This window comes from Carassius carassius, chromosome 10 (assembly GCF_963082965.1).
Source record: "Carassius carassius chromosome 10, fCarCar2.1, whole genome shotgun sequence".
NCBI classification, from domain to species: Eukaryota; Metazoa; Chordata; class Actinopteri; order Cypriniformes; family Cyprinidae; genus Carassius; species Carassius carassius.
Window position 1 is genome coordinate 28,349,989 of NC_081764.1, and position 14,947 is coordinate 28,364,935.

A 14,947-nucleotide genomic window follows, 5' to 3' on the forward strand; every position below is an offset into this window, starting at 1 on the left:
GAGATGAGTTTAATGATTTAATACATCCACCATCTGCTTTACTTGACTTTCATGCAGATTGGCACTTTGTAGTCTGAAGATGTTGCAAATATGAACTTGTTTTTCAGAGTAATAAGCCTGCAGACACTGCAACACCTTATATTAATGTGTATTGATGAGTGAATCTGCTTTAGGCTACTCCACCCAATGCACGAGTTTCACTTCAGATGTGCGTGGGGCATACAGAAATATGTCAGAAGTGCTACCGTGAAAACCCATCGGAGTAGCACATCCAGCACATGGGAGTTCAGATCATTCAGATAGTGGAATAAAAAAGCCTATTGCTCTTTATTTGACGTATAGCACATTCGTTTTTCATATAGTTTATCAATAACGTACGCTTGACGCATCCCAAACTCATTATACTATTTGCTTTATTGTATTGTATATTGTGATTCAGAGTGTATAGCTGAAACATGTGTCATATGTCTGCGAAGGCACATTTTTGTCATCTTACTACCGGTATGCACGGTAAAAAAGGCGAACTTGGTGGGCTGTCTTTGCGCGCGGTGCGCCGCCCAACCGGAGATGCGCGAGCGGACACTGGCTCATTCGCTCTGGTGCGGACACCGGAGTCAGTGAGGCATGTCTGGACACCGGCGTTTCGATTAAATAAAAAAGACACGTACAGAAACCAAACACCTGAGCGTATTCTTTTCCAACCACTGGCGCTGTTATTTGCCAACGGCCGTTTCTCGCGCTCGCGCCATCGGTTGTTTGAATTGCCGCCTCACGCGGGATTGCAGCGCCCTGCTCTTCGTAAGCATTCGTGAATGGACAGCAATTGCAGAACAGACATACATCCTGTCAAACGTTTCTCGAATCCTCTGCAGTTTTGTGACTGATCCGCTGGATCGTCTTGCATCGTTTGAGGGAAGATGGAGACCTTCTTCGCTGAGGTGGGCTCATTTTCTAATGAGGGAACGTGTCATTTCATCTGTTGTGCTTTATGTGCAATGCAAAAACAGTAGATAATGTGCTGTATTTGTGAAATAATTCCTCAATAATCTTATGACGTAAAATCCGGTGGATAATTTTCATTGCCTATACCCCAGGTTGTTGCATATTGTTGTCCTCCTATAACAGCGCACTTCCGTTCAAATACAGACGTTTAACTGTTTATCATTTAAAAATGCTTTATTAAAAGGAACCAATGCGTTATTTGACACGTTGACAGTAGTTTATGGTAAGGTCGCGTGCATCGGTGTCGTGTCTCGCGCTCGCCTGGGCTGTGGCGCGCGTGAGGGGGGAAGGGGCACGCGCATTGAAGCAGAGGCAGGGTCTCTATCTGAAATTATGTTTCTGCAGCGATGCTCTGCAAGGATTTCTAAACCTCTAAAATTTTACAGATTGTTTCATGCATATCCATTATTTTTCATTATTGCATTATTGGTTCCAAAACTAATTTCAGAATTCCATATTCAAAGCATTCACCTTGAGTCTGATAGGAACATAAATGCAAGGGCTTATAATGAACATTATAACATGCATTGGTGGTTTTGTTTACATGATCTCTATTCTGCAGAACAGGCCTCACAGCAGCGTTTTCATCCATGTGTTTCTGTCTGCTTCTCTCTCTCTAGGTCATTTGCTTTTCCTCTTTCATTTATAGTACAATTAGATGCTTACAAATGCTTCTTGATTGGATGATTTGCTCATTGTTCTCCTCTCTGTCTGTTAAATGCACACAGAAACACCTGCATTTAATCTAATACTGAATTACAGCATCCCCTTTAAGCCATTTATACTCTTGAGCAAATGCTATGTGTCTCAAATGGTTTTAAACAGTTAGCATTTAATCTGTATCAGAGTAGACAGCCCACCAAAGGCTTAGTAAGTAAATGACAGTAATTGATGATGCAGACACTCTGGATATTGTATTTATCAGGTTAGAAGAGAAAGAAATTGCAAAAAAATAAAAATTGTGATGGCCTATAGAAATAGAGCAGGAGAACCTGATCTTTGGATCTTCACAGACTACTATCTGGAAGGGCCATTAATTTAATTTATGGGGCATTTACAGTGAAATCTGTCTCTGTGTAGGTTCTAATTGCTGGTTTTTCCAAGTGGTTGCGATAGCAAAGATGCTTGTGATACACCAGCTAGAATGAGTACAGCTCGATGGTTCTTGACCAAGCAAAAATGACTGTCTAATTGGGAGTTGAAGATGGCTGGCAGGTGGTTCTAAGGTGTTTTGAGTGGTTTATAATGTATTGCTGTGTACTAAGTCAACAGACATCACTCTCTTTTGACATTATATATGATGTAAATATCAAAGATTTTAATAATAATGCTTGCCTTAGTCAGTGATAGTGTAGGGGTCAGAAGTCAAACTTTCCCCTAAAAGAGTTGTAAGGCTTACACTTTTAAATGGGGTAATATGTGTTAGATGCAGTTGAGTACACAAGTCCCAAAAATACAGACTTGACCCCCTTACTAATATCCTTGTCTCTACCTGACATCCTAATGTGTTATCACCCAACATCGTCTCAGAAGCCCAGGGGTGTTTCTTGACTTCCTGAAAGCTCAGTGACCCTTTAAAGCACAACACACATGCGCAAACTGCTCTCGTTTCCATTTTATTCTCCCTTTTTCTTTCTATCTCTCTTTTAGCAACTGGTGTTTACTCTGTGTTGACAGTTCAGGTTATCATTTTGGTGACTCAACAGTCCACACCTCCAGTCCCCCACAGCAACATTGGAAGGGAGGCATGTTTTGGGTCATCCCATGATCCTAGTTCTGGGTGTTTACGTTTTTGAATCTCGAGCAGATGGCTCTGAATTAACTAGATTTTCAAAATCAGAGAGGACTGAGATTTCGTAGAAAAATCTGAATGTTTATGATTAAAACATGTTATGAGATGTATCACTGATTTACAAAAGATTACAAAACCCTAGGCTAATTATATTGTGGACCCACTTTTCAAGGCAATTTTCTATTGTAGGCCAGAGATTAAATATAAGTCTCAGTGCTGACCATTGTAATAGCTCTGTACAGATGAGGATTTGATGTGAAGGTCTACATCTTTACAGGAGGTTCTTTTTTTATGCACCAGTTTTTAAAATCTCAGTTCAAAAAACATCCTCAAACTCTATCTATTTGAACTCATATAGAAAATTTTATTAATAAAGCATATCTAACATTCAAAAGAGTGTCCATTTAAGTGTGTGTGGGTTGTTTTTTCTTAGGTAAAATGTAAGGGTTTAGATGTGTTTTTTAATAATTGAAGGGAAAAATATTCTAAATAGCATTCATTTTGTTTTAAAATGGACATTTTCATTCAATTTTAATTTATTTTTATTTTTAATATGTCTCATTTTATGTAGATTTAAACACACTCACACCTTCGTGGTAAATAAAAAGAGAGTGATTCAAAACATGTTCAGTCTTAATTTAATTAAATGTGTCAGGTCAGGTTCTGAAAAAAGGATAGGAAGTAAGAGAAAGGAGTGCTGAAAGATGGAAGAAACTAATGAAGGAATAAAAGGAGAAATCATATTGACTGTCTCTGAATTTCTGAATGGAATCAATGTTTCAAGCCAGTTACAATTTTTTTTATGGCTTTTAGCTGTTACTGTATAGTATAGAAAATCTAATATAGGACTTCATGATGTATTGGTACCATATTAACAGTAAATGTTTTATCTGTATTGGCCATCATGCTCAACTTTGACATCATCCAACACCTAATAATCTAGTTATTTTGGATTAATAATAATATGGATTCTTGTGAAGTTCGTGGTAGATAAAGTGTGCGAAAGTCTGTGATTTGCTGACAGGTGGCAGGATCTTCAGCAGGTTTCACAAAGCAGAAACTTAAGATCATTTGAAGTCTCGGTTGAGAAATCTGTATCATCCTTTATTACATCCATTCCAGGTCAGAGCAGAATTCACATTGGCAACCTTTCCTCCTCATGGTGAAATGAATGGGGTGTCCTCTCCTGGTCTCTGTAGTTCTGTCGCTGCATGGTTCTCAGAAAATCTGCCACTGGAGATGTGTGACCTATATTTCTTAACAGCTTCATTTGAAGCGAGTGCCCTGATTCGTTCCAGTGTGAATCTCCCTCTTTTCCCTATCTGTGTATATCATTCTCTCTTCATCATTGCTGTCTCACTGCTGTCTCCCTGTCTTTTGATCCATCCATTTCCACAATGCACTAATTTCACAGGTTGTTGGATGTATGGGGCTGTAACATTGAATTTCTTCTGTAAATTATCTTTTGTTATCACAGACTGTAAGGCTGTGGAAAAGATTGGTACCATCAGTTTTCATTCCCCTTTTATTTATCATTCTTGCTTTACATTTTAATTTTCTTTACCCTGTTTGGAGGGTTCTGTGTTTTCAAAGTAGTGAAGGAAGCTCTTAGAAAAATGTTCTCTGTCTTGTTAGATTTTTTTCCCCCTGCACCTGTTTGGTTGCTTTTGAATAGCCTAAATGAGGTATGATTGTTGTACTGTGTGCATTACAGCTACATTGTGTTTATAGTATGTGTTTGTGTGTTGTTTACCAGCTCTTTTACTGGAAAGTATTTCCTTCCTTCAAGGAGATCACTATTGATCACTAAGTGTCAGATTCTCATTCGCGGATTAGAAATTGCATTCCTTATGGATTCTTGTGAGATTTCAGTTGAAAGTTGACCTCTTTATATTGGTCTAATTAAAAAAGTCATGATGTCTGGTTTTGTTCAGTTTGGCTAAAAGCAAATAACACTCCCCATATACAAAATAAAAAGTGAACTATTTTGTTTAAATAGTATTTTCTCGGATTGCTGTTGTGCAGTACGCTGGCTAGCTTTACTGACTGCTTTACTACTTTTTCAGTGTTTAGTGAATAATCCTGTCTATATTTATAGGAAGTAAACAAAATTAAAAATGGACAAAAATATTTTTAGTTGTATCTTAAGTCAACATTTTACTTAAATCTTATAGAAAATATAACTTTTGTTTGATAAAATTAAGTTTTAAGAGGTCAAAAAAATATTCATATCATATTCACCTACATCAAGTAACATTTTTGAGTATATTTTTTTGCAGCCATACTTGGTTCCAGTTCACCCGCATAACCGTATCATAAACAGGATATACAGTTACTATGATGGCTCTCAAAATCAGGATGGAGACAGAGATTTAACTGCATGTGTGTGTGCTTGTGTTTCATTTAGAGAGACCAGCAGAGAGAACCATTGAGCAAAGTTCTCTCTCTTGACCCAGATCAGCTACCTCCGCCTGCCTGTGAAGAGCAGATCTGACAGACTGCTCCAGGAAAAAGTGCAAATCTCTTTCTACCACAGCTGATGCACGTGTGCCCCTTCCTGTGTCCCCATTCCATTTTCCGCTCTCTCTCTGTACATTCATGGCATCAGTATATAGTCTTTTAATTGTTACGTTCCCTGGAGTATAATTACAAACCCGAATCCAAAAAGGTTGGGATACCGTACAAATTGTGAGTAAAAAAGGAATGGAATAATTTACAAATCTTATAAACTTATATGTTATTCACAATAGAATATAGATAACATATCAAATGTTGAAAGTGAGACATTTTGAAATGTCATGCCAAATATTGGCTCATTTAGGATTTCATGAGAGTTACACATTATAAAAAGTTGGGACAGGTAGCAATAAGATGCAGGAAAAGTGAAATTTACATATAAGGAACAGCTGGAGGACCAAATTCGCAACTTATTAGGTCAATTGGCAACATGATTGGTATAAAAAGAGCCTCTCAGAGTGGCAGTGTTTCTCAGAAGTCAAGATGGGCAGAGGATCACCAATTCCCCCCAATGCTGTGGTGAAAAATAGTGGAGCAATATCAGAAAGGAGTTTCTCAGAGAAAAATTGCAAAGAGTTTGAAGTTATCATCATCTACAGTGCATAATATCCAAAGATTCAGAGAATCTGGAACAATCTCTGTGTGTAAGGGTCAAGGCTGGAAAACCATACTGGATGCCCATGATCTTCGGGCCCTTAGACCGCACTGCATCACATACAGGATTGCTGCTGTAATGGAAATCACAACATAGGCTCAGGAATATTTTCAGAAAACATTGTCGGTGAACACAACCCACCGTGCAATTCACCGCTGCCAGCTAAAACTCTATAGGTCAAAAAAGAAGCCATATATAAACATGATCCAGAAGCACAGGCATTTTCTCTGGGCCAAGGCTCATTTAAAATGGACTGTGGCAAAGTGGAAAACGGTTCTGTGGTCAGACCAATCAAAATTTGAAGTTCTTTTTGGAAAACTAGGACGCCATGTCATCCGGACTAAAGAGGACAAGGACAACTCAAGTTGTTATCAGAGCTCAGTTCAGAAGCCTGCATCTCTGATGGTATGGGGTTGCATGAGTGCGTGTGGCATGGACAGCTAACACATCTGGAAAGGCACCATCAATGCTGAAAGGTATATCCAAGTTCTAGAACAACATATGCTCCCATCCAGACGTTGTCTCTTTCAAGGAAGACTTTGCATTTTCCAACATGACAATGCTAGACCACATGCTGTATCAATAACAACATCTTGGCTGCGTAGAAGAAGGATTTGGGTACTGAAATGGCCAGCCTGCAGTCCAGATCTTTCACCCATAGAAAACATTTGGTGCATCATAAAGAGGAAGATGCGACAAAGAAGACCTAAGACAGTTGAGCAACTAGAAGCCTGTATTAGACAAGAATGGGACAACATTCCAATTGCTAAACTTGAGCAACTTGTCTCCTCATTCCCCAGATGTTTGCAGACTGTTATAAAAAGAAGAGGGATGCCACACAGTGGTAAACATGGCCTTGTCCCACCTTTTTTTAAAGTGACGTGACATTCAGCCAAGTATGGTGACCTATACTCAGAATTCGTGCTCTGCATCTAACCCATCCAAAGTGCACACACACAGAGCAGTGAACACACACACACTGTGAACACACACCCAGAGCAGTGGGCAGCCATTTATGCTGCAGCGCCCGGGGAGCAGTTGGGGGTTCGATGCCTTGCTCAAGGGCACCTAAGTCGTGGTATTGAGGGTGGAGAGAGCACTGTACATGCACCCCCCCCCCCACCTACAATTCCTGCCGGCCCGAGACTTGAACTCACAACCCTTCGATTGCGAGTCCAACTCTCTAACCATTAGGCCACGACTTCCCGTGTTGATGCCATGAAATTTAGAAATAAACTTATTTTTCCCTTAAAATGATGTTGTCTTATGTTGTATTCTGAATAAAATCTTGACATTTGAAACTTCCACTTCATTGCATTCATTTTTTATTCACAATTTGTACAGTGACCCAACATTTTTGGATAGGGTTTGTAGAATGGTCTCTCATGAAGTCTCACTCGTCTGGAGTGATAGCTTTTTCTTTTACTCAAGTCATTGTCTTTGAAACTGTCAAAATATGAACTAAACCCCATGTGGAGAGGAACCAAGGTGTCTCAATCCCAACATTAAGTCTCATCCTCTGATCATTTTTATTTTATTATTATTTTATTTTTTTGATTTATCCTTTATTTAACCAGGAGAAGCCCATTGAGATTAAAAATCTCTTTTGCAAGGGAGACCTGGCCAAGATAGGCAGCTGAATTACATTACATATGTACAAAGACACACAAAAAACATGAACATAAAGACAAATAAATTAATAGAAACAGTTTGAAAGCCAATTATACACTTACAATGAAATCTCAGTTAAAAACATTGACATGTGAGGGAGTCCAACTCAAAACATCTCATTCTTAACTTAAAAACACTCAAAGGAATCAATTTACTAAGTTTTAAGTTGTTCTGCAGCAAATTCCATGTAAAGGGAGCAGAATAAACAAAGGCCTTTTTACCCAGCTCAGTACTGACATGTGGGACAGAAAGCAAGACAACAGCCTGAGAACGGAGAGAGTAATGACCAGCACTTTTTTTCATAAGAAGTGAACATAAATAGGATGGAAGCACACCAAGAATAGCCTTATATATAAATGTGTACCAATGACAAAGCTCCCGTTTGGCCAGAGCAGACCACCCTACACGAGAGTACAGCTCACAGTGGTGGCTGCGAGCTTTACAATTAGTGATAAATCTCATCGATGCATGATAGGCTGCGTCAATCATTTGAAGGCATTGAGCAGATGAATGCATATATAATATATCACCATAGTCCACTACAGATAAAAAAGTGGATGCCACTAACCGTTTTTTAACATTAAAAGAAAAACATAGCTTATTTCGAAAGTAAAAACCCAATTTTAGCCTCAACTTTCTCACTAGACAGTGAACATGAGGCTTAAATGATAGGCAATCATCAATAACAATACCAAGATACTTATAAGTTTTAACAGTCTGTATTTCACGTCCGTCAAGAGTAATCACTGGTCTATTCCGAGGGCCCGTGAAGAGCATACATTTGGTTTTTTCTGCATTGAGCACAAGTTTCAGCTGTAGCAACGTGTTTTAGACCACAGTGAAGGCATTCTGTAAATGTGCAATGGCTTGTTTAAGAGAGGGTGCACAACAGTAAATAACTGTGTCATCTGCATAAAAATGAAAGTTTGCATCAGACACATGCTGACTAAGGTTATTTATATAAATAGTAAATAAAAGAGGGCCTAACACAGAGCCTTGTGGAACTTAAGGATTGGAAAGATACCAGATTGAACACCATCATACTTAATGCACTGGGTTCTGTCACTATGATAGTTTGAGAACCAAGAGACATTATTCTCTGAAAACCCCGAATTAAGAAGCCTAATCTTTAAAACATCATGATCAACCGTGTCAAAAGCTTTTGACAAATCAATAAAAAGTGATGCACAGTGCTGCTTCTTGTCACGAGCAACAGAGATGTCATTTATCACCTTCATTGCAGCTGTGATAGTACTGTTTTTTTTCTAAAACCTGACTGAACTGGGGATAAAATGTCCTGTACATGCAAGAAATCTTTCATCTGATCACTCACCAGGGATTCAAGCGTTTTGGCCAAAACAGACAAATTAGAAATTGGCCTGTAATTATTTAAATTTGACGGGTCACCCCCTTTCAATAATGGACAAACAAATGCAGATTTCCATATTTTGGGAATAGTATTGCTCTCTAAAGTAAGATTAAAAAGGTACGTTAGAAGCTGTGCTACACAATCAGCAGCTATTTTTAAGAAGTAGGGCTCTATAAGATCAGGTCCTGGAGGTTTTTAGGAGCCAGCCCTTTTAGGGCTTTTTGAACGTCACCCACTAAGAATGGAGTGAGATTGAAGACACTTGTAGAGACTGGTACATCTCTACAAGGACACGTCACAGTGTAAGGACAAGCAGTGTCAAACAAAGAACCAGACTGAATAAAATGCTCATTAAAATGGTTCAATATCTCCAGCTTGTCATGAACTAGGCTACTACAGATTCTTTCATAATAAAAGAAGGAACATTAATACTATCTTTGTTTAAAGAAATTAATTTTATAGCCTTCCAAAATTTTCTGGGATCATTTAAGGTATTAGTAGTGGCTGACAGATAAAAGTCAGATTTTGCTTTCAAAAGAAGAACATTTATTTCTTAACTGCCTAAAAACAAGCCAATCAGACGAAGAGCCCGTTTTTCTTGCTTTGGCCCAAGCTAAATTGCGGTCATGAAGAATATCTCCAAGCTCAGAGGAAAACCAGGGATTGACTCCCGCCCCTTAACTCTGAATCTCTTTAGTGGGGCGTGTCTATTTATTACTTGCAAAAAACGATCCCGGAAAAAGATCCAGGCTGACTCCACATCGGGAATCAGCTCTATTCTACTCCAATCACAATTAAACAAATCATGGCAAAAGCCCTGTTCATTAAATATTTTGAGATTCCTCTTACATATTACGCAAGGTTTACATTTAGGCATCTTAGTATTCCTTACAGCAGCAACAACACAGTGGTCACTTAGGTCATTGCAAAAAACACCAACAGCAGAAAATTTGTGTGGGACATTAGTCAAAATTAAATCAATTAAGGTGGATTTCTCATGGCACTTAAGATTTAAACGAGTGGGAAAATTGATTAACTGTGTAAAATTGACAGAATCACAAAATGACTTAAATTCATCTGAACAAGGTTTCAGCCAGTCCCAATTTAGATCACCTGCTAAAATAATTTCGGAGTAGTCCAATCTGGATAAGAGTTGAATAAGAGTCTGCAATGCAGTACTCAGGGCAGAAGGAGGCCTATAACACCCAACAACAGTAACATAAGGGCCCTTGGCCAACTCCACCTTCACTGCCAAAAATTCCAGCTGCTTACCGATTGATTCTGAATAGACTAACTTCACATTAAATTTAGATTTGACATAAATAGCAACCCCAACACCCTTCCTTGGTCTGTCAGCACGAAACACGTTATAACCACCCATTCCAATATCCATATCAGTGATTGATTTTGTCAGCCAGGTTTCAGATAGCACAACAATATCTCCATCTGTTAAATTCACCCAAATTCTAAGCAGATCCATTTTGGGTAACAAACTGCAAACATTAAGGTGAATTACACTCAAACCAGACATGGATTTCACATCAGATGGCAATGGAATACACTGCAACTCAGGGCCTGGATTTGGCTGCACATTGCCAGATAAAAGCAGCAATAAAAATATTATCCATCTCTGTTTACCATCAGTATATGAAGAATCTGTAGAGTTTTTAAAATGAGAGTCCCAGTAATGTCTGCCATCAAATGCAAAATAGTCATTTAAGAGCAAAAGATTTTGAAGCTGAAGAATATCCCTGGGTAGCAACCAGGCTGCATTTAAGTCCTCTGCCAACTCTTTTGGCATTTGAGGGGAATGCACAAAGGCTGAACAGTTAAATCCATAGGCTATGTCCAAAGAGCCACAAATGTTGTAAGATGTACTCACCCAGTATAAATCACTTGATCTTAGATTCTGCACAAACAATGAACAAAGCAGCATTAAGAGAAAAGCCATGTTAGCAGAAGATGTTAGCAAAACCAGGAGGAGCTGACAGGGCCTCAGGATCCACGCAGAGCCTGGAGATGTTGGCTGGGCTGCTAGGGCCTAGAGAAGCTAGCATAACCTCAAGATCCAAGTAAAGCCTGGAAAGACTAGCAGGGCCTCAGGATCCAAACAGAGCCTAGAGACGGTAGCTGGGCTATAGGGCCTGGAGCCTAGAGATGGTAGCTGGGCTGCTAGGGCCTGGAGCCTAGAGATGGTAGCTGGGCTGCTAGGGCCTGGAGCCTAGAGATGGTAGCTGGGCTGCTAGGGCCTGGAGCCTAGAGATGATAGCTGGGCTGAAGCTGGGCTAGAGAAGGAAGATGGTAGCTAGGCTGCTAGTGCCTGGAGCCTAGAAATGGTAACTGGGCTGCTAAGGCCTAGAGAGGCTAACAGGGCCTCAGGATCCAAGTAGAGCCTGGAGATGGAAGCTTTTCTGCAGCAAAGTAGTCCATAATCCAATAAAAATTATTTTATCTAAAAACCAAAGAGCTCAATCATAGAATCTGCTAAAATTTTTACTCCATATATGAGCATAAAAGCAAACAAATGAGTATAGATAAGAGGACAAACACACATCAGACCATACATGCCGCCATCTTGGATTTGGATATCAATTGCTAGGATATATCAATTGATAGGATATCATTGCTAGGTTTTTACCTCTGCACATTTTAAACTGGAGGTTACTGAGGATGCAGGGTTACTTCAGTCAAGGAAAATAAGGTCTCTCTGTGAAAATGTAGGAAAATATAGGTTTGAAGTGTCTGACCGCACAACAATAAAATTAAAGGGATAGTTCACCCATAAATGAAAATTCTGTCATCATTTACTCACATAATTTATTTACATGTAAAAACATACATACAGCACACATAAGCTTCTGTGTCTACAGTATGTTTATGTATGTGTTGATCATTGTTTAAAAGTTAATAAAAGCCTAAATTATATCTATTATTTATAGCAACCATATTCATATCTCTTCACAGGACTTTTCCCACATTTTCCTCTTTATCCCTCTGAAGCTGCTTTAAAACAATTTGTATTGTATAAAGCACTATATAAATAAAGGTGACTTGACTTAATTTGTGTTTCAAAATTAACCAAAGTGTTTGGAATGACAAGGTAAGTAAACAATGACAGATTTTTTATTTTTTTATTTTCTTTTATTAACTCTTTTGGCATTTGAGGGGAATGCACAAAGGCTGAACAGTTAAATCCATAGGCTATGTCCAAAGAGCCACAAATGTTGTAAGATGTACTCACCCAGTATAAATCACTTGATCTTAGATTCTGCACAAACAATGAACAAAGCAGCATTAAGAGAAAAGCCATGTTAGCAGAAGATGTTAGCAAAACCAGGAGGAGCTGACAGGGCCTCAGGATCCACGCAGAGCCTGGAGATGTTGGCTGGGCTGCTAGGGCCTAGAGAAGCTAGCATAACCTCAAGATCCAAGTAAAGCCTGGAAAGACTAGCAGGGCCTCAGGATCCAAACAGAGCCTAGAGACGGTAGCTGGGCTATAGGGCCTGGAGCCTAGAGATGGTAGCTGGGCTGCTAGGGCCTGGAGCCTAGAGATGGTAGCTGGGCTGCTAGGGCCTGGAGCCTAGAGATGATAGCTGGGCTGAAGCTGGGCTAGAGAAGGAAGATGGTAGCTAGGCTGCTAGTGCCTGGAGCCTAGAAATGGTAACTGGGCTGCTAAGGCCTAGAGAGGCTAACAGGGCCTCAGGATCCAAGTAGAGCCTGGAGATGGAAGCTTTTCTGCAGCAAAGTAGTCCATAATCCAATAAAAATTATTTTATCTAAAAACCAAAGAGCTCAATCATAGAATCTGCTAAAATTTTTACTCCATATATGAGCATAAAAGCAAACAAATGAGTATAGATAAGAGGACAAACACACATCAGACCATACATGCCGCCATCTTGGATTTGGATATCAATTGCTAGGATATATCAATTGATAGGATATCATTGCTAGGTTTTTACCTCTGCACATTTTAAACTGGAGGTTACTGAGGATGCAGGGTTACTTCAGTCAAGGAAAATAAGGTCTCTCTGTGAAAATGTAGGAAAATATAGGTTTGAAGTGTCTGACCGCACAACAATAAAATTAAAGGGATAGTTCACCCATAAATGAAAATTCTGTCATCATTTACTCACATAATTTATTTACATGTAAAAACATACATACAGCACACATAAGCTTCTGTGTCTACAGTATGTTTATGCATGTGTTGATCATTGTTTAAAAGTTAATAAAAGCCTAAATTATATCTATTATTTATAGCAACCATATTCATATCTCTTCACAGGACTTTTCCCACATTTTCCTCTTTATCCCTCTGAAGCTGCTTTAAAACAATTTGTATTGTATAAAGCACTATATAAATAAAGGTGACTTGACTTAATTTGTGTTTCAAAATTAACCAAAGTGTTTGGAATGACAAGGTAAGTAAACAATGACAGATTTTTTCTTTTTTTATTTTCTTTTTAACTATCTATTTAAGATTTAGATTTTTCAAGCATTTTTTATCATGAAATATTTTTGTGTTTTTACTGAGAAATTTGATGGACAGACATAAAAACAAAATATATTTTTTTAATTACTAAGTGGTACTTAGTCAATATACAAAATACATCCACTAGATATGGAGAGAGATTGGAATGGACTCAATGTTTATTTTTGTTTGACTTGTGAGGGTACAGAAACTGTTTCTGTAGTTAAGTGACATTGGGTCAGGTCATGGCTTATGCATAATGTATCAGTTTCAATTTGGTCTCACATGTTGAAATCTAAAAGGTTTATGATTTATGCATTTATTCAACAGCTGAAGTATGAGTCTTCTAGATACCATTTGAAAAGCACACTTTGTGTGTGTGTGTGTGTGTGTGTGTGTGTGTGCTTTGTGTTTGTGAAGGTTTATTATTTGTGTTGATATACAACAGTCCTAACCTGAGACTCATTGCCATCTGTTCATACCAAGACAAAAAAAAATTAAATGGGAAAGGTAAAATATCGATGACATTATAAGTGGAATAATTGTAAGTGGAAGCATATTAGGGGTACAGTTTAATTCCACTTGTTTTACTGAGATACATATAGTCCACCATTTGGAATTTGTCTTCTGTGTCAAAAGGGTAAAAGGCTTTCTCAACTTAAAAACTCTTACCTACAACTTAAGTGGTTTGTTGCAACCAGCTGCTGGTCCACATTACAGCTTATTCTGCTCAAGACTTAAACAGGAAGAGACAGTCTGACCTGATGTGGCCATGCCGTCTGAGGCTGAGGCTAGTTGGCATATGCTGACAGTACTGACACGGTGACTTTCAACTTTTTCCAGCATTGATAATAATCATAAATGTTTCTAGAGCAGCAAATCAGCATATTAGAGTTATTTCTATATGATCAGGTGACACTGAAGACTGGAGTAATGGCTGATGAAAAGTCAGCTTCGCGTCACAGGAATAAATTGCATTTTTAAAAATGTTAAATTGTAATATTTCACAATGTTACTGTCTTTACTTAATTTGGTGAGCATAAGAGACTTTTTGAAAAATCTTACCAATCCCAAAATTTTAACAGAAGTGTGTATGATACTTTCTGTATGTTCAAGATGATGAGCTGAGTAAGGTGAGAGGAAAGCCTCAGAATATATGCAGAAGAATATATGTGTGTGTAAATGAGAGAGAGATGTACCCATCATAAATGAGGTGAGGTGGCTTACACTGACCTTTCCATACAACATGCACTATAATATTGTTTGATCCGCTGCAAAGGCATTCAAAAATCAGTCCAGTTTTTGTCTTTATTTATCTGTGTATTAAATCAGTCCAATTCCCCAATGCAATATTTAAACTTTAATTTACAACCTACTGCCCTGTCCAGTCCACTATTGCCCTAGTTCACACCCAACACCTGCTGCCACAACCCTTCCCCTCTGTTGCCTTGGCAGCCGTGAGCTTGT

The 14,947-nt window shown here is 38.6% G+C and overlaps 1 protein-coding gene across 1 annotated transcript in view; it reads left to right on the forward strand.

Annotated features, from left to right (window-relative positions):
- Positions 1–587: 587 nt before the first annotated feature.
- The window catches only part of LOC132151427 (unconventional myosin-X-like), a 64,405-nt gene continuing 50,045 nt past the window's right edge, over positions 588–14,947 (forward strand). Inside the window, exon 1 of the mRNA XM_059559533.1 lies at positions 588–938. Within this exon, the coding sequence (XP_059415516.1) occupies positions 918–938 (21 nt within the window). The 5' untranslated portion in view covers positions 588–917. The remainder of the gene's footprint in view (positions 939–14,947) is intronic.